The following is a 21,355-nucleotide window of genomic DNA, read 5'->3' as shown; positions in this document are numbered from 1 at the left end:
TTATAATAAAATTAATCTTCATAGCTATGATTCACACCGAAAACTATTTTTGTAGTATTTGTCTACCTATTAAATTTTGTACCTACCTAGTAAATGTCCGTGCCTATAGGTATAATCTCTCTCATAATTATCTCTGTATGTTTAAAAAAATAGATAAAATTAATTCATAGTTACACGCCAAATTATTTCAAACTTACTTTGCAAAGTATAATTAGAAATAATCCACAGTAATTATTGTTAGTAAAAAACCAACCCAACCTTCCGAGGCAATTATTGTCTGTATTAGATACATACGCCTGTTGGTTTACCCAGTAGATTCAATAGCGATTCCAATCTAGATTGTAATTTCAATTATGTATTTAGTTTTCTTACCACGTAATGCCAAGTGTAGTATAATTAGGAGATGAAAAGAGCCCCAAATTTGAAAGTCAATATCGATCTTATAGAGGTGCCCCGCTTTAAAAAATGAAATGATTTAACGTTCAGCGTGCAACCAAAGTTAATTAAAGTAAACAACAATTAAGTTACTATATTATTGTCTTTGGTGCAACATATTTGTTTCCTTGACGTTCGTATTAACAAAATTAAAAAAAAATGCTTTGGCGGCATATAAAAGTCTTTGTAATAATTATATAAACTTATGTCTAAGTAAATATTAAACTCTTAAACTTATTTTTGTCATAAATTTAGTACACTTAGTAATATTTTTTTTAACACAAGTTCAAATATTTATTAGTTAAACAATGCTTCGAATAATGCGCTGTATATCATAAGTTTCTAAAATCTCATTGATATCCATATATCAATTTATCAAAAATGATTCAGTGGATCGGCCAAAAACCGTAGTTAGGATATAAAGCAAGTTAGCCAGCTAAGTTAAAAAAAATAATAGGTCAGAGGTAAAATTAGATGTCACGCAAAACGTTTTTCCTTTAGCACTGTTGTAGGTATAGTAGTAGGCAATTAAAGGCACGAACTACAGTTACATTTCAAAGAGTGAATTTTCACGTTAACATGAGTAAAAACTCATATTAAACTAAATTTAAACTAAACAAATAAAAAGTAGTAGAAATGATGTTCTTTTTACTCTTTTTAATTTATTTACGTATACTGAAACTACATAAATCTAAATTTAATTTTGAAGCGTCCCGCGCTTTGGCTTTTGTCGTGAAGTAACTTTTTTTACCAACGAAAATTCCAACCAATGAGATATTGTTTTTAAAATTTTTATCAAAATTTTTAATCTGTTCTACATAAAATATATATGACTATGATCAAGAATCAAAATAAAGCTAAAATAATTATAGTCATTAATAGCATCGTTCAACGAACATGCATGTTATCGCTGTGTGGCTAACTTATGGCTTTTACCCCATTAATTGAAAAATTCATTGGCAAAAGTGATAGCCTCTTAAATATCTATTATTTATCTATAAATAATGAAATGTATACATTTTAATTAGTAACTAAATTAAATAATGAGGAATTATTACTATTTTTTTTATAATATAAAAACTCTTTCTAAAAGTCGTATTAAATGTAATAAAAAATAAACATATTACATTTCGTACTTATGTTGTTATGTATCTAAAAACACAAATTTTAGTCATCCATCAATAGATTGTTTTAGATTAGATCTGTATATAATATGTGTTATTTATTATTTAATAGGTTTTACTAAAATATATTGTGATTTAATAATAAATAAATTAAGTTGGAAATTTAATTTTTATTAAGTGGCAACTCTATAACTAAGGCACGACTATAACCGAACATCTTTCTTTTCGATCCGAGAATATCCGAACAAATGATTAGGTCACGTGGTACTTTTGGAGTCTTCGTGGCGTAGCTTGTTCAGCTGCTCGTCGAAGCGGCTGTCGGACGGTCGCCTCTTCGCGATACTGCGTACAATGTAGCAGCCATTTTTGTTCTTAGTCTATAATAGCGTGCGCATATTTAATGTATTTAGGGAAATAGCTAGAAAATTTTCACGATGACTATAATAGTCTTTTTAATAGATACATCAGCATCTATGAACCAAAGAGCTTATTTGGGCGGACGCCCAACGTTACTTGATGTAGCCAAGGGCGCTGTGGAAACATTTGTTAAGGTACGTGCAGTGTCATCGACATCAAACGCCTCATTTTAATGATCGATTTCTTTGGCTGTAATTTTAATGTGCTAATTGCTATTATGTTGTAGGTACGTCAACGATCTCCTGAAAGCAGAGGCGATAGGTATATGCTTCTAACTTTCGAAGAGCCACCCGCGAACATCAAGGTTAGTGTAGTAGAGTGAACACGTTTTGCTATTTATTCCGATAATTATAAATACATTAATCCATAGTATTCAGTATAAAAGATCTCTTTGTCAAACACTTCATTTTGTAGACCAATAAATGAACATTCTTTGCTAGTGAATTAACAAAATGTACAGCACGACGTAAACAGGACGAGCGGCTGCCGTTGCTGTCTGCGCGATATCGCTCGCGACTGCGCTCCTCGCACTCTGATTGGTCGAGACCGCATTTTAAACGAAATGGCGAATTGGGGGGAAATATGAATTCATGACTCGTCTAGCTTCGTTTTAAATGTTAACGTTTTCGAGATATGGGATATTTACATGTTTTCTTTACAATATTATTATTATTATTGTTTTAATATGTAATAACTGTCCCATTGCAGGCTGGTTGGAAAGAGAATTTGGCTACATTTATAAATGAACTGAAGAATTTACAGTGCCTTGGTCTTACCACAATGGGTGCTGCTTTGAAGCATGCCTTTGATGTTTTAAATATTAATCGTATGCAGACTGGAATAGACACTTATGGCCAAGGAAGATGTCCTTTCTATCTTGAACCTTCAGTAATTGTTGTTATAACAGATGGAGGAAAACTATCAAGCAATGCTGGTATACAGGAAGAGGTAATTAAAAAGAAATATATATTTACTCAAAACAACTAGGAAATCTTATTGGATAAAAATATACCAATTTAAAACTATAGCAAATTTGCTGTAATGTATGGATTTTTAAGATTGTTATTGTTCTTGTATTTATAATATAATATTTATCAGAAGTGCAACTCCAGAATATATTTATCTTGTTGAACAGTTTAATCTGCCTATGAACTGCCCTATACCTGGATCGGAACTAACTCGGGAGCCATTCCGATGGGACCAAAGACTTTTCTCCCTAGTATTGAGGCTAGCAGGAACCCCAGCTGTAGAGCGGGACACAGGCCTTGTACCATCAGACTCTTCTCCGATTGATGCAATGTGTGAAGTTACGGGTGGTAAGTGGATGGAAAAATATTTAACTAGTCACTTTAAAATAAACAATAATAAAAATCAGTTTTGTAACTTTGAACACAATTGCTTACTTTTAATTTATTATTACATTTTATACATATATAACACATATTTACATTAAAATATAGAGAGAAATAGTGTTTCATCTCCTGAAGTGACTAAGCTCTACCTTACATTTCCAAATATATATAAATAGATGAAACAATTCATTCACCAATAGCCGAGAAATGGTATTTTTTTCTAAATCATATATTTTTTTTGCTAGATTAATGCTTCCTTAGATATAGAATTGATGATTATTACTATCCCATTAGTATAATCATCAAAGTTTTTTACCATAAAAGATTATCAAGCAGTGACACACATTTAATGATAATTTATACTAAAAATATTTTAAATCAAAACAATAAAATTTAGCTTTGCCTTATTTCAGATTGTCTTATACAATGAATTAAGCCTTGTTTATAGCAACAAAGTTGTTTTGTCAGCATTTTCTCAGAAGTTCTTCTGTGATTTATGTATTATTTTCCCTCAGATATTGTCATTTCGTATCTGTGACTGCACTGAAAGGTCTCACAGTCTGATAAGTCAGTATACCCCGAATCCCATTCTTACTATATTCGTTATTTGCTTAGAAATCGCGTAACAATTCTTACAAGTAACTGTAATGCAGTCGTGTGCTTTCTGGCAGTGAGTTTTTATAGGGTTATATCACTTATCAGTAGTGTCTTAATAGGCAATTTTTAGATACCTATAGACCAGCCTTTAAAAAAAATAAAAAGTGAAAAAAATAATAGTAGGATGAAACCTATTGGAAAGGGAGGATAATATTATAAAAATTAAAGGATTTTCACATATTCTCCTCCTTTTCCAATAGGTTTCATCCTACTATTATTTTTTTAGGTTTCAAAAATTATCGACACTGGTCTACTATGGCTATCATGCAACACTCAAACAAGATTATAGTAATTTGAAATCGTCGTCAAATCTAGTATATTTTTAAGGAGTGATAAACTGGACACATCTGTAGGCTCGTGACTTAATAGGCAATTGATGGATAGGTCATGACCATTTCAAGTATTACATTACATTACTTATACAAAATTAATTTTATTTTTGGTCACTGTAAAAGACACCTTGACGACAAGAAATAAGACTTTTATACAGTGTCAGAGAATTTTAAGTAATAATGACAATGCTACTTATATTGATAATGGTATAGGCCTCCAAAATTGATACCATTACACATGAATAATAAAAATTCAATGACATTTCAAAGTAATAATAAAACTATCCTGCTGGAGTTCTTGTCTTAAAAAATTGAATTAGTTGATGAGACACAATTATATAATACGATTGGATTTTTTGCGTTCAATACATTTGTTTTACTGCACGCTGTTGGACGTAAATTGAAAAACTATATGCTCATATATTTTATTTTTTTCCGGAAATCGAAACCGATATATCAAAGGTTGCTTATCCTCATTAATCTTTTAACCGGTGCTTAATGTACTATTAGTACTTTACTTTAGTCTTTCCTCGCGCAACGAATAAGTATCGCAATACAGCGAGGTAAACGCTGCCAGCGTTAAAGGTGCACTGCCACAGGGACCATACTCTTTAAATTTGTTTAAATTTTCTTTTTATTATTACTATTTAGAGTAAGAAAATTATAAATACTGTATAGTTGATTGTTATGTTTAGGTTGTAATTAAAGGTTCAGATTTCTTTAGGAAATAGGTATTTTATTACGAAAACAAAGACAAGTGAATAGAAATCTTCTGATTTCTATTCACTTGTATGTCTTTGGTTTATGCGAGTACTATAAATTTAATTTTAAACGCGTTTAAACATTAACTTAACCCGGCTTTTCAAATGTTTTATTACGTCGTGGTCAGCGACAGCCACTAAGTTGAGAAATAACAAATAAATATCAGATCCAGGACCCGGCCGGCATACGGAAGATACATTTTGAGCCAAGTCTCGATTCGGAATCATACCCGAACTCTATTAATCCATTGTCTTATTACCGCCATCTGTTGCCGCGACTCGCTTCGCGTAGTTCGCTAGATCGTGTGATAATTACTAATTGTTTTCCTTTGTTTTTCTTTACAACCGTTTTAAAAGTCAAGTAAATTATGTGAAAAAGAAACCTAAAACCGTAAATAAAGTTATATTTAAAGCTACTTTAATTAACCCACATCGCAATGCAAATCTTTCTCAAATAGATTACCAATTTCAGTAAACAGGGAGTGACAAGCCCTTTAGAAACCAGTTTAACACGTTTTTTGAGCATCGCTTATTGTAAATGTTTATACTAGTGTCAATTAGTTGAAGTTATACCTGACCTTGATGATAATCTTTCACATAAGAATGCATTTTTACGCATATCACTGCATCTTTGAAGTTAAACTGCAAATTTGCAGATTATTAAAGCTTTTAAAATATTACAAAAACAAGTACGTATTTAAATTAATGATGTGAAACTGTTAGACAGGAATAAAATTTGGCCTTCATAGGACTCATTTATGCAAAGTTTCGTGAAGCGATGTTATAATATGGTTAGATGATGTCGAATACGTTTAGCCATTCAGGCTCATTGATACACGGTGGACCAACGCGTTGTTCGTTATTCAAATAACAATCGTATTTGCTATAAATCGAAATTTTGTAGGTACATATTATTATTTGTGATAAACTTTCTTTCGTCAATTAAATTAATCCTTCAGTTTTGTTTAGTTTTCGAGGTGTGTTTGCTTTGATGTTATTTAAAAGCGTGAATCTGTAATCGACATTGCCATTCTACTTAACATTCTACATTTGTTTTACAATTTTTTTATGCATGGCGATCTTAATGACTTTGTGTATAGGGTATCTCTATTTTCGGGTGTTATGCATATACATATTTACACAATTTAAAATAATGAGCATAGCAATAAAAGTTGAAGAAGCTTCTACATTATAAAGATTGTTATTTACATTCTACATAGTACGTGCAGGTTTAAAATGTTCTTGAATGGTAAAGTTTACTATGGATTTGAAAAGCTCTTTAATCATTTAAAAAAACGGGAAATATAGTAAAATCTTATAACTAGAAACAAACAAAAATAACAGTAAAAACTAATAGTACACCTTATCAGGCGTTATACTTCATAACAGAAATACTTAACTAAAAAAATATATGATTTAACAGAGCGAGAAATATAAATAACTTAATGCAAAATTTTGGAAAGAATAGCTCTGCGAAACTGACTGAGTAGGTAATTGTTTAGCGGTTCTCACAGAAACTTAATATTTATATTATCATGAACTACTACTACTATATCCTAAGCATACCCTTTACGATACTTGTTTGTATTTAATCCGTTATTGGTACCAAAATTAGCTGCTTATATGTTATAACCAGCGCTTTTTTCGTTCAGTTTCAAAGGTCGAAGTTTTCTGTAGAAAAATATTATTTCTTTTTAAATCATCAATACGATGGTACTATTGTTCGTGTTAAGGATACAGACCTAGTGCGTTCAAAGATATATCACAAGTTAAATTTATGCAAAAATAAATTAAACAATTTTCCTCATAAAAGATTTGAAGATACAAAAGTAATCTTTTTATATTTTTCGCTGCAGGTTTATAAACGAAGGCCTACCTATGCTAATGTATGCAAGCATACACTGCTATATTTTGTAGTATTATAATATTCGGTCGTCAAATTTCATAATGTATTTTTTTTTTTTAATTTTCTGCATCCTCTTGGTTCATCGCGATTCTTTTCGTGTACGAAAAAAATAGAAGACAATTTTTAGTTAAATTTTGTTATGTAATATTGTTAATCCAATTAAATTTAGTCGAATTTATTTTTATCAGCTTGTTATCAGCTTTCCTCCCTCAACGAATAATTAGTATCGCAATACAGCGAGGAAATTCTGCCAGCGTTAAAGGTGCTCTGCCATAGGGACCAAACCTTTTAATTTTCTTTTTATTAATTATTTTTATTATTACTATGTAGGTTAAGAAAATTGTAAACATTGTATATTTGATTGTTATGATTACTAGTAAATATCACTTATACTGTTTTATGTGTCTCCCATATATCAAACTGATAAACGCAAATCGTTTGCGAGGTATTAAAATTAATTAATTTATATGAATGGAATTTGAATATCTTAAATCGATCTATCTATATTCCAGGTCGATCCTACTGTATCACCTCCCATCGTATGCTGATGCAGTGCATCGACAGTCTCGTGCAAAAGGTGCAGAGTGGGGTGGTGATAAATTTTGAAAAGATTGGTCCTGATCCGCCGCCTATTGACGGTGGACCTAATAGAGATGGTGAAGACGAGCATCACGATGAGAAGGATATAGAAACGGACAACGATAGGAATGGGGTAAGAAATTATTTTATTTGCAAACTTTTGTGCTAGAGTCGTAGAGTTTTCGTATCAAAAGTATTTTTTTCTACCCCATCAAGCTACCTATGTTCCCGGAGAAGCCGAGACTTCACTTTGACGATGTATGAATGTGGTTAAATTGTTTTGATTGTTTTATCACACATCTGATTACTTCATATACGAACACGTTCTTATAATATATTTTGCAACGTAAGCTTGTATATCGACAGATACTATCATACCTATCACCAAGGTCAAAATTCAGAACCCACTTATAATTGTGACAGCAAATATGTATTTCAATGACATATCAAAAAAAAAAAACATCAGTGGCGCTACAACCTTTCGTGGTCTGGGCCTCAGATTTTTGTATTTGTTTCATGATCATTTGACAATCTAATAGGTTAGTAGGTGATGAGCCCGATGTCACTGACACACACCGTCCACTTTTTGGGTCTAAGGCAAGCCAATTTCTTCACGATATTTTCCATCATCATTCGAGCGATTGTTTAATGTACACATAGAAAAAAAGTCCATTGGTGGACAGCCTGGGATCGAACCTACGACTTAAGGGATGAGAGTCGCACGCTGAAGCCACTAGACCAACACGGCTCTAAATTAAATATCAACTTTTTTTTATATTTTTTAATAAATTTAAAATACCAGCCGTAATTGTTATGAGTTGAAGAATCTTTATAGAAGCAGCCGTTTTTATAGAACGGTATTGAAAAGTAAGGCCGCAGGCACAAAGATTTGACAAACCACAGAACAATGCCTTATCTTTTTTCATTACTTGCCTTATCGTACAATTAACATATTGATTGTACAGACATTTCATTTTCTTTTAGTTTAAAATATGTTTTCCGTGTATTACGATTTGTATCTACTACGCTTTAAATAAAATAATTTACATACGATAATTAATGTTTTAAATACCTATAAATAGCTCACCCTCAAACAATCTTAAAACCATAGTTAACAAAATTTCCAGCGGCGTGGACCGTTGATACTTAGACCATTGATATTTTTTTTAAATATACAAATAGGTGGTTTGACTTTTGATTTTTGGGTCGAAGACATGCTGGTTTCTAAACAATGTTTTCGTTAACTGTATGAGCGTGTTGATTGCGGGCATAGAAAGAAATACATTGGCACAGCAGTGGTTCGAACGCAGGACAGACCGATTGCGAGCCTAACCACTGCGTGCACTGTTCATATTTTATTCCAATTACCTACAATAAAGTTATTATTATTACAGAGATGGAACGGCGGTCCATATCAATCGACTTTGGCAGCAGTTCAACCAGGTGCACCGCAAGCGTGGCATTCGTGTCGCCGTCTCATCTACGTACCACGAACTGTGTCACAAAAGGGGTTCGCTGTTGGGTTTTGGCCTATACCCGAGTCATTTCGACCCGATCCTAATGCGCCTACACTCGTAAGTTTAATACATACAATAAAAAGAAAACAAATATAATTGCATTGTGTTCGGGGTTCCGATGTTAGTGTTACTAACTTAACTATGTAAAAATGTGTTGAGCATTACAAACAAATAATTAATTAAGTGAAAAGTTGTATTTATTTTTGGAAAACCAATTTGCGTGTAGAATTGAGAAATTTACTTCATAGCATCGAAAAATAGAAATTGCTGAGCATTCAACATTAAATTTATTCTTGGTGTCCAAACCCAGAACTTTTCCTTCAAGATATTTCAATAACTAATTGTCTTGTTGTGGCTATATCGGAGCGATTTGCAATTATAATTTTGTTTAGTAAGACTAAATCAATAAAATTGTAATCTTTTACAAATATTATGTTGAGTATGAATGGAGTTTAACTGGTCAGTTGTGTGACTGAAGCAATTGAATGAAAAAAAAACCATATGGCCAAAACTACTAAACCTATTTTGATGAAACTTGGTCTTGTCCTTACGTTGGCGTATACCTGATTAAATCCCGATTTCTGGGATTACTAACGTTGTTAAAACTAGTATTCCAATGCATTTTCAAAATGTATAATTACTTTTATTTATTTCTTGGAAAGTGATGTTTTTGTAGTTATTGATTTGTTCTGTGCATGGCAATACGTATTTTGCTCAGCTGTAATCGACTGAAGGACTTATATGGTTATATATTAATAAATATAAGTCACTTTTGTAATGAATAATACATATATATACATATATAATAAATGCTTTTAACATATTTATTACAGCCACCTCGTTCTGCGCATCCAGTCGTGAAATTCACTTGCTCGAGCCAAGAGCCGATGGTGATAGATAATTTGCCCTTTGACAAGTATGAGTTAGAGCCGAGTCCACTCACACAGTTTATTCTGGCCAGGAAACAACCCACTATATGCTGGCAGGTTAGAAGTTTTCTAATATTATAGAGAATAAATTAAAAATAAAACTATTATTTTAATATTTTTTTAGGTTAACTGTCTTTAATTTACTTATTTCATCAAAATGTGTAAATTAATTATATCCCGATTCAGCTTAAATCCACACTTGTCGTATATATAATGTTACTTAATTTAATAATTATATAAAATTGTAATAAGGTCCCAGTATATATTTCCATTGATTTTAATATATTAACAGGTTAAGTCTGATCGATGAATTGAAGAGTGTAAGAAAGTTGAAGAGTGTTTTTTTTTTTTAAACAATATTCTTAAATTATATATTGTTTAAAAAAAAAAAATACAAAATATATTTTAATCAAACTCTCATTATTACAGGTGTTTGTAGCGAACAGTAGCTGCAAGAACTCCGAAGTGAGCCATCCCTTTGGTTACCTGAAAGCCTCGACCAACCTCACTTGTGTGAATCTCTTCGTCCTACCATACAACTATCCAGTGTTATTACCTTTATTGGATGACTTATTTAAAGTCCACAGATGCAAGCCAACGCCTGAATGGAAAATGGCTTTCCAACAGTATTTAGATAGGATGCCTTCTTATTATGTTACAGTGAGTTTTTACTTTATAAAGATTTGTGTTGTTATTTATTTAGTTTTTTTTTTATCTTTACCTTTTTATGATCAGCCATAAAAAATACATACAACCCCTAATTATTACCTCTCTACGATCAACCCCCATTTTTTATTATTGTAGCTATAAGTAGTTATTTTTATTGAACTAAAAAATGTTTCCTAGAAATAATATACATGGCAAAACAAATGTTTGCCGGGTCAGCTAGTAATATATAAAATTGTACTATTATTCAATCTTAAAGCAAGTATATCTAAGATTCCTATAACTAACTCATTGTAATTTATACAATGTATCATTGTCGCTTTAGTACATTTACTGTGTGGTAATATAAGTATATATTTTTAAATTATTTGTAAATTAAAATTTGATTTAAACTAAACAACTTGAATATAAATAATTTAATTTCAGCCACTCCGTCGAGCTTTAACCAAAATGGGTGCATCGGCACCTCTCGTTCAAAGTTTAATCCCTGAGACTCAAGATATCTGCCTTAGCTTCTCCGTACTGAACTATTTGAAAAGACTGAAGAACCAAGCCAAAGTTGAGTTCGAGAAACTCTGTGCTGACGTCATTAATAAGGCCTCCAGTAATAATAGCCAGAAGGTGATTATTAATAACATGACTTTATTATTGGTAGGGCTTGTTAACTTTGTAGTAATATTGTTTAAAACATATAAACCAGTAAAACAGCAAGTGAAAACTTGTGTTAATATAAATTCATAAAATTTTTTATGCATAGGTTTCTTATGAGAGGACTTGGAGAAAAGTTCCTTTAATATTATTATTATTATTATTAGTATTAGTATTCTCTACTTTCTGACAATTTCATTTCTATAAATTTCCATTTTTGATAAGACCTCAAACTGAAGGGTATTTAATTTGATATGAAATTTTATGATATTGAGATGATTATTTGCAAATATGTATTTTTCAAATATCTTATTTCTTGGATTCAAACCTAGGCCTAATATAGATAAACTGCGCTGTAAACACTAAGATAAAATAATCAGTATCTATGTCAGTTAAATAGTACGAGTAAGTAGTAAAATGTTATCTGTAAAATTCCAATTTTCTTACAACGCCTTATCTTCGTTTCGACATCGTAACTTACGTTTATTGAATTCCTTTAGATGAGTTTCTCATATGTTTTAACTGATTCTGTAACTTAGGTAATTTCTATAAAAACGATTGGTAATTACGGATTTTTTTTGGTAGTATTAAATTAATCCGGGTAATAGTTTTTATTATTTAGGGGAAATAAAAATTGGGTCTCAGTAGTCAACTATGTATTATTGAAATTATTTTCGACGACTCATTGGTCTAGTGGTTAGTACACATGACTGCGAATCCATGGGTCCCGGGTTCGATCCCCGGCTGAGACGAACATCGATGTGATGAGCATTTGTTGTTGTGCTTAGGTCTTGGGTGTTTAAATATGTATTTATATGTCTATCTATCTATAATATGTATGTATATCCGTTGCCTAGTACCCATAACACAAGCTTAACCAGCTTAGCATGGGACTAGGTCAATTGGTGTGAATTGTCTTAAAAAAAATAATAATATTTAAACCATCTTAGAAATGCCCATTAAAAATAGAATCTATTTTCGAAATGTTGTCTAATAGTTGTATCACCTCTTATCAGACCTCGATTACTCACAGTTCAAAGCATTGAGGTCAATGATTATTTCCATGTTGAATAAATATTAGTTTATTTATGTTCAACGAGAGGTGTGAAATTACGTAATTGTATGAAACCATAAAACGGATTTAATATCTCAAACTTTGTTCCTAAGCCGTATTTGCACAGATTTGTACGTCATCCATCTCATGTTATACGAATATTAATCTTGTTTATACCGACTGGGTTCAGTGTATGGAAATTCTTGGGTTCGATTTCTGAAACAATATTTTTTTTATTGAAATTCTATAAAATTGATCTATGAAATATCGCCTTAATAAATAGAAATCAAATGTCAAATCTCTTCTTATGTGTAAATTGAGTTAAGAAAAACTTGTCAAACATGCAATGACTCCTTAGTCATTGCATTTTAGGCCTTCCTTTTATACCAAGATTCAAACATTTTTAAATTGCGATAATAACTTAAAACTATATTGATTGATAAATTATCTCTATATACTTTTTTTGAAATGCTAAATTAACAATACCGTCAGCAAAACGGACAAATCTGGTAGCTGAGCGTATATCTTAAAATAAATCCCTCTGTTGTATAATAGTTGTTCCCCATTAAGTAACACAGTGTTTTATTATTCAAGTGAAACTTCTTTATTGGCGTTGGAATTTTTTTTACGTCACGTGACGTCACATTTTTCCTTTACGCGCCATCTTTTTCTTGTCCTGCGATTTCGTACCCAGTTTATTGATTAGTTGCAAGATTTGTTGTTTATGAAGTTTGCCTACCTCTGAAAACTAACTTCAGGCTTACCGCAACGTACTGTTATTTATATTGGATAATTTTTTTCACGTTATATTTAATCACCTTCCTAGAAGTTATAGATCGCTGCCATGTAATGTTTTCAAGGGGAAGGTGATTAGGTTTTTAAAGTCAAGGTGCTTTTATAGCGTGACCAAATATTTAGAACATAAGTTTGACAATTACTTATAAATGACTTAGCTTCTTATTATGACATTTGCATGCCTATTTATATATGGCTGATTGTGCGGATTTTTCTTGTTCGATTTTTTTATTTTGAACCACAAGATTTATTATTTATGAATATAGCAGTATTATGTTTAGTTATAAATAGAAATTATTCTTTTAAATCATTATTATTTTCAGGTAGCAGAAAGCGTCCGCGTATTACCTAGATCGCCTTTAAAGAAGGATTTAACAAGTCATCCATGTTTACAAGACAAGTTCACAGCGCTCCGTGATCAGTTGAACGAATTTGGGGGTTTCGTAGTGGGACTATCCCGAGGACGACATAGAACCCAAGCGCATACATATCGAAATCCATTCGATATACAGCGACGGGATTTATTGGATCAGGTATATTTATAGTATACTAACTGACCTGGCAAACGTCGTTTTGCCATGTATATCATTTATAATAAAAAATAGGGGTTGATCGTAGAGGGGTAAAAATTAGGGGTTGTATGTATTTTTTAATGCTGTATCATAAAAAAAAATTGTTTTCTAAAAATTAAAAATAAATTATTTAGGGGTGGGGACTACCCTTAACATTTAGGGGGATGAAAAATAGATGTCCGATTCTCAGACATACCCAATATGCACACAAAATTTCATGAGAATCGGTCAAGCCGTTTCGGAGGAGTTTAACTACAAACACCGCGATACGAAAATTGTATATATTAGATAAGGCTGAATAAAACTTACTTCAAATTTTAGAGATCTTTTTCACAAACATTTTATGGAATCGTTTTTATAGAACAGGGCACACGGGCTGCTGTTGAGTGATATCGCCCATGGACACTCATAATGCTAGAAGGCGCGCGAATGCGCTGGCGTCTTTTTAAGAATTTGTTTCGAGAGTTTTTATTTTTCAAATTACTTGGTGTAATTAATAACTTTTGTGTACAGTTTTGCTGTTTAATTTGCTGATACATACAAATTCTTAAATTTTAATGATAAATAGGGTTTTTTCATGTCATAGATTTGTATGATACAATTAAGATATAAATTAAAAATACCAAAAATATGATTTCAGGTGGTGCGCATGCGTGCTAACTTCCTACAGCCCTCGCTTGCGCACACACGTCTAGTAGACGAAGATAGCGTTCACTCGATGCCTGTAGCACAGATGGGCAACTACCAAGAATATCTCAAGCGAATGACACCGCAACTAAGAGAAATTGAGTCCCAACCCGTCAGACAGCATATGTTTGGGAATCCGTTTAAGATTGATAAGGTGAGATATAGAATATGAAGAAACTCATATATTCTCTATATTTGTAAAAATAAGATTTAAACATTTGTTAGGACAGAATTGGATATTATTGAAAATTGTTTTAGCGTAAGCCTAATCGAAATTCAATAGGCTAGTTTTAGAATTAGTTTATATTAAATCTAAAATGATGAAAGACAAAAACTATAAAATATCCACAAAACAGACACAGAGGTGTGTCTGCCGGCTTGAGAGTTACGGGAGTCCTTATAATTCCAGAGCTTACAAATCTAGTGATAAGTATAAAAGTAAGAAATAACTGCACAGAAAGCAAATCTTTTGCTCGAGTAGATCTTCTATTTTGGAGTATTTTGATGTCCACCATTTGGCAAAGATTAATTCTATACCAATTATATATTTCCATTAATTTTCCAGCGTATGATGGTCGACGAAGCGGATATAGATCCTTTAGGCGCAGTGCGGGGTAGCGGCGGCAGTGGAGTGGGAGGAAAGCGGGGTGCGGAGAGTCCCCGTGCCATCCCACCCAAGAGGAAAGCGGGGCCATTGCCGCAACACATCGTGGCGAGACGACCTACCTCACCAGCGCCACCTTCGCCTGCGTATACGCCGCGTATGTATAATAATATTAATCTGTACTTTTGAACACCTTAAACCTAATAATATTCAAAGTAAGTATTTATGTTATTTCGTGCATAAGACGGACGGAGTCTGCGGCCCGTATTCTAGAACGTCAATCAAATTTAAATCAAGTGTCAAGAGCTGTCCAACCAAATTTTCTATATAAAGTTTGACATATTTGACAATGCTCAAGACTTCTAACTAAATTTTTAGTACTGATGCTAATTCTCATCTACTTAAATACGAGTCTTAACAAAGCGCCAAAAATCTTAGTAGTTGTTAGAAATAAAAATGATTGAGCAGGGATTTATCTCTTATTGTACTATAAAATAAATATTTATTATAAATTCACGTCATTCATCTATTTCAGGCATAAAATTCTGATTGAAAAAAATTGCCTTTCCATTTAACATAGCAGTAGATTATTTTACTTTAGTGGAACTTTTGTGTGATTTAATAAATATTTATTATTCTATTTTAGCCCCACTCTCCCCAGCGCTGTCCTTCAGCACCCCGCCTCCCTCGCCAGCAGCAGCGCCACTGTCGCCCGTCTCAAGACGACCTGCGTCGCCTCTCGCGCCCGTGCCTTCCGATTTGCCGTCTGGTAGACCGCCTGAGGTATGTATTCTAAGTCATAAATACGCTTTAAATATGTTAAAAACAGTCTTATATGCGTTTGCGTACTTGAAGTGCTGTGAAACAGTCTGCTCCTCAGCATAATGCTGAGCCAGGGCCAACTACAACCACAGCACACACGCATTACACACTTGAAACGAACAGAAAGGAAAAAAAAATTGTTATCTCACATTATATATATTTATCTTTGATTATTGTTATTATCGTCGCTGTAGAATGATAACCTCGTATGTCCAGAGACAGACATACATTACAGGATACGAAACGTTCGGTAAAATATTATTATGTGTTTTTGGCCATAGATTTTAGATGATTAAAAGGACATATTTATTAATAACATAAATTAGATCTTACTTCATAATTAGACCAGTTAAATGACATAAGTCTAAGAATAAAAAATAAATAGTTTTTTGACATACGAGGTTTTTTTTTTTTTTTTTTAATTAATTTTATGGCCTGGTAACGAGACCTTTAAGCCAAGTCTTATTTTCGGTCACTAAATTTCACTTATTTTCCTTCATTTAATTTCACATGTTATTCTTATTCCAACATTCCACTTGTTTTCTTAAATCTTCCCTACGGTATTTTTAACGTATTTATATAATGCACTATAACACTTTTTGTTTTTGAGCAAATCACACAACTGGCGGCGGGACATACGAGGTTATCATTCTCCAGTGACGTGTGTGTGTTTTGTTAGTAATTAATGTTGTCTATGTCTATGTCTAAGTTCACCAGTGCACCAGTAAGAGCACACAGATTTCGTACGTGTCATTTAGTAACTGCGCCCTTACGCTGTAGCTTCCAATAGCGACAGCGATACCGATCCCAGCGCTTTTCTATGGAAATTCGATTTAATATCCATAGCACCGATGTTGCAACCTTGGGATCGCACAGTACAACGGTATTGGGATCGGAAGTTATAGTGTAAAGAACTGTTTAGACGATTTACACGCCTAGGTTTCGTAACCATGGCAACGATGTTTTTTGTAAAAAAAGTTAGTGACAAATGTATGAGTAGAATTAATAATTTATTTGTATATTCCAGGAGCCGCCTAACGTGGAGTCGGGTGGGACGGCGAGTACTGCGTCAGCTCCCGCTGCGCCTGCCAATTTGCCGCCAGTTATCAAACCATTCCTCAACGGAGGTAATTAAAATTGACTGGTTACATCAAAGGTTTTCATAACTCGTGACGCTTAGTAAAGGGAAAACCATAGACCACAGTCTCAAATCTATTCTATAGAAATTCCCTCAAGAAAGGGAATAAACCTAAACTAACCTTCGCTACGTTGCAGGTGTTTATCTTCTAGAGCCTGGTTGGTCGATTTGTTATGTTTCGAGTATTCTACTGGTGAAAGTCACCATTTGTTTTAAAATATTTTATATTTTTTGTATATAAAACAAGGCTTTAAGAATATATTGACCAGATAGTGTCAAAATATTTAATTCCTTAAACCAAACCGACTCCTTTTTCCTGCACTCTACTATAAATTATTAGTCTTTGTGATGGTTGCCTGGATGAGATCGCTTTTAATCAATACAAGGCCCGTTGCCTTAATTAAGCCGTGGCAGAGTTGTCATGTATTTTATTATTAATTTAGGTTTCAATAACAAAGGACAGGTCATTGGCTGTGATGTTTAATTAACAGTGGTCTAGCTTCACAATTTTTTTAGAAAATAAAATTTACATTTCGTAATTAAATGTTTTGTTGCGTCTACGCTATTTAATTAGCCGAATACGTTCGATACAATTTAATTGTGCTTTAAATATATTTTGAATTATTTCAGATGCGTACACAACAATGGGAAGTAAGATGCCTCGATCGCCCTCTCCGCCGCACGAAGTATGCGTTGCGCCTGCGCCGCCCGATACGCAGGAGTTGCAAATTAACGCCATATTACAAGGAGTGGCAGCGGAGAATAGCTCTAATTCACGAAAGAAGAGAAAACGAAAGGTATTTATTTATGGGTGCTCATTAATTTAGCTTATAATTGACAGCTTCAAAGCAACCAATTAAATTTAAAAAAATATATATTCTGGAAATGAAAATTTTACAGTTTTTAGGGTTAACCCTAAAAACTACTAGTAACAAACTTGTATTTTAATAGTTTTTATGGGAAATGGGACAACTTTGTCCATGTCTTGTTGTAAATCAGTCACAAAAATGTTTCTGATGTTGAAGCGAAGAATTACGAAAAAAATATATAGAAAATGCTAATGTATTTAAGCTAGGGTCCGTATTTCAGAAGTCAAACTTAAATATAGCGTGTCAAATCATAAGTTTAGTTTAAACAAAAATTAATATGATGGTGGAACATAAATTGCTTAAAACTTGCTTTCTGTCCACCATATATATCGTCTTTCATTTCAATAATAATATTATGTCATTTAAATATTTCACCCACACCATTTATCCAGAATAAATGCTTATAGATTAAAGAATACACATCCATTTATAGGCCTTAGCATGAACCATACCTAAATCAAATTAAAAGGCAATAAATAGAAAGGTAACTGTATATATTTGTATGAATTTGTATGAAACTCACCACTTACAAAAAACTTAATTATAAAAGAAGCGTAGTAGGACCTAAACAGAAGAATCGTTTGAAGAATACGTATACGGTAAAGTATAAAAATGCCAAACATTAAAATTATGGTATTATCTGTGCTTCGTAGCAGTGCTAAATTGCCTTTGTTGGCAACACTTTTACTGTCAGTATAGTTTGACAGTTACTTAATATGATTTTTTTTAAATGTATTATTGTTGTTAATCAATAAAATGACCTATAATTATAAGAATTTTATTAAATAATAGTGAGATATATTTTTATTAGGAGGTGTAAATTTTATTTCTTTCCAGGAGGATGATATAGTCCACCTATCATCAGTTCTGATGCCGCCACAGCCTTCACGGAAGGAACTCGCCGAGATAAAGAAGCACAATCTCTCTGTTCGATCGGAAGTATATCGCGCTGTGCGTCGACCGGGCAGAGGTAACTATAAAATATTAACTGTAATTAAAAAATAATCTAGCCTAGCGATTATTATATACGTAGGGAAGCTTATCACTTAAAAAATAACCAGTGGCACTACAACCCTTGGTCTTGGCCTCAGAATTCTGTATCTGTTTCGCGATCATTTGTTTTTTTCCAACAGGCTAGTAGGTGATCAGCCTTCTGCCCCAGACTGTTTGGATATAGTCAAGCTACTAGGAAAATACAAAAATATTTCTTTGTATTTAATTTTTCCTTTTCTATTGTTTTATTATATATGAATACTTTTAAACATTGAACATGTTTTATTGTGAACCAATTAGAATCGAGCGACATTTTTACCTATGGTGCATCATAGTGTTAATAATGCAGACAGGCCAAATTCCCTAGCAACATATTTTCCAGTTGGCAGCCATTTACCAGCATAATATTATAGAAAAGTTTGTGATAATTAGGGAACGAAAAATCTGTATTTTATTAAGTATATAAATTAGCAGTAATTGCAAATGACTATAGGAAGTTATACAAAGGACAAGGAAAAATATTTGTTTCTGTTATACGACGAGCATATATATTAATATAATATTGCATTAAGCACGTTTAGGAATTGTTCTTGAACAAAAAATAACACCAAAATATTTGTTTCAGATTTCACAAAGTTGTTCGAATACTTAAAACAATTAAAAGGTAGTGTTGAAATAAAGAAAGAAGTGATTAGGGACGTTATTAGTGAATCGATGAGGTTCAAGCGGAAAGCGCTAGCGAAGCTTCTAGAAGACTTCTTGGTCGGCCTTGAGAGAAATGGAAGCAGCACATCACTCAACCTAAAGAGATTACCGAACAACCACAGCTAGTATAGTGCTCAAATGTATTAAAATTGTATTTGACGAAAGCGTTAAAATAAAATGTAATAATGAAGCATGTTTGGTCATTTGAAGGGTCGCCTATATAGGGCTGTGATGGTTATTATCGTTACTTTTGTATCGGGTATATATACATTTACAGTCGGGTAAATGGGTAATGCGAGATGGTTTTCTATAGAAAGAACCCAAGTGATGTGATGAACCCATTTTTGGTATAATGGGTAATCCGATACAAACAGTACTAGGCTCTGAGTACAGAGTGTCGTTTGTAAGGAATGAGTAGAACGTGGACTTAGGTATTTGTTACCATGGTTACCACCATTCTTTTTATATGGAAATATTACTATGGTAACAAACACGATACTATTAGGCTGCATTTAGTGCTATACCGATGTAGTAGCTCCGCAGTAAGGATCATCTGTACTGTCGACCAGTTAGTGCTCCACGGACAGTCATTGGTTGTTTTCAGCTTTAACACACACACACACACGTCCGGACTGGTTACACGTCCGCGCAGCACTATACTCGTAGATATATACGGGCGTACGGATCACGGGCGCGTTCGTCGGAGCGTCCTTGAGAGGTTTGACGTACGCCCCGCGGGCCGTGCACTACTTAACGCAATAATTACTATACGATAGCCTCGGATAGCACTAATTGCAACCTTAATCCAAGTTTAATAAAATAGTTCGACTATTTAAAATTGTATACAAATGACTTGTGCTCGGGGACAAATGGTTAATGAGTTAATATTGTGATCGAATGCTCCGCCTTTCTGATCTCGCCCGATCAAATCTTATTTTACATGAAATTAAGCGCATTTATTTATTATACAGTATGTTGTGTCGAGTTTTGTGCTGTTTTCACTTTCAGGAATTATTTGTATCAAAGGCGCAGGAGCTGTCCACGGACTTGTTAATTATTGCATAAACTTCAAACGTTCATTGTTGCTAGTTTAAAATTTATAAAAGTTACCAAACGTTGCAGAGTTTAACTTTGCGGTGTTAATAGTTAAATTTCGTTTTTAGTTAACTATCGGTAAGGCGTTAAATTTGAGGCTGGTGACATAGCAATGGAGTTTCCTGCTAGATTGAACTGTGCGGTTAATGTGTTAAACGAAAATGGATTGAGAATTGTAAATATTTTGTATATATTAAACTCGAATTGTAGAATGTGACGGGTCGGTCATGCGGCCTTTAGAATGACAAGACCTCACTGAATCTGAAATTTTCGTAATATTTTATATGTTGAAAGTATTGTGCTAAATATGTATCATTCCCAGTATTTAAATATCAGATTCCAAACAGGTCCTGTTACGCTAGTGGTCATTGTGTCAATTGTAAATTGTATATAACATTTTATAAATAAATAATGATCCTTATTGGATCTTTTAAAATGTCTTATTATTTTACGTCCACATTAGCAATTAATGATAACAATTTTGAAATTGCCCTATTTCGACTGTGAACGTCTAGAAATGGCCTTGTCTCTCTTGGCCCTGTGTCCCGGTCGCCCATAAAAGCCATCTACGGAATCCTACTCGTTCGGTAGTGTAACGAGATACGAGATACTTTTGTGTAATATAATCATAGATAGTTTTAGACACAATTAACAAAAGTAGTATTAGTAGTGTATGTCGGAATACACTTGTTGAACCA

At 33.0% G+C, this 21,355-nt stretch overlaps 1 protein-coding gene across 2 annotated transcripts; it reads left to right on the top strand.

Moving 5' to 3' along the window:
- Positions 1-1,835: 1,835 nt before the first annotated feature.
- On the top strand, positions 1,836-21,093 carry LOC125049979 (integrator complex subunit 6). 2 transcript variants are annotated; one of them, XM_047649556.1, is made up of 17 exons: positions 1,836-2,110; positions 2,203-2,280; positions 2,685-2,924; positions 3,112-3,292; positions 7,497-7,696; positions 8,958-9,137; positions 9,914-10,066; positions 10,439-10,669; positions 11,102-11,296; positions 13,496-13,705; positions 14,385-14,585; positions 14,997-15,192; positions 15,682-15,818; positions 16,885-16,984; positions 17,626-17,792; positions 18,702-18,834; positions 19,483-21,093. In XM_047649556.1, exons 1-17 carry the CDS (start codon positions 1,994-1,996, stop codon positions 19,686-19,688), a joined length of 2,925 nt encoding a protein of 974 aa, XP_047505512.1. In that variant the 5' UTR covers positions 1,836-1,993; the 3' UTR covers positions 19,689-21,093. The 2 variants fall into 2 exon arrangements, with proteins under 2 accessions (XP_047505512.1, XP_047505521.1); XM_047649565.1 differs by lacking the exon at positions 2,203-2,280.
- Positions 21,094-21,355: the final 262 nt, after the last annotated feature.

The sequence above is a fragment of the Pieris napi genome, chromosome 1, assembly GCF_905475465.1.
Source record: "Pieris napi chromosome 1, ilPieNapi1.2, whole genome shotgun sequence".
Taxonomy (NCBI): domain Eukaryota; kingdom Metazoa; phylum Arthropoda; class Insecta; order Lepidoptera; family Pieridae; genus Pieris; species Pieris napi.
Note: the sequence above shows the minus strand (reverse complement) of the source record. Positions and strands in the feature narration are given on the sequence as shown.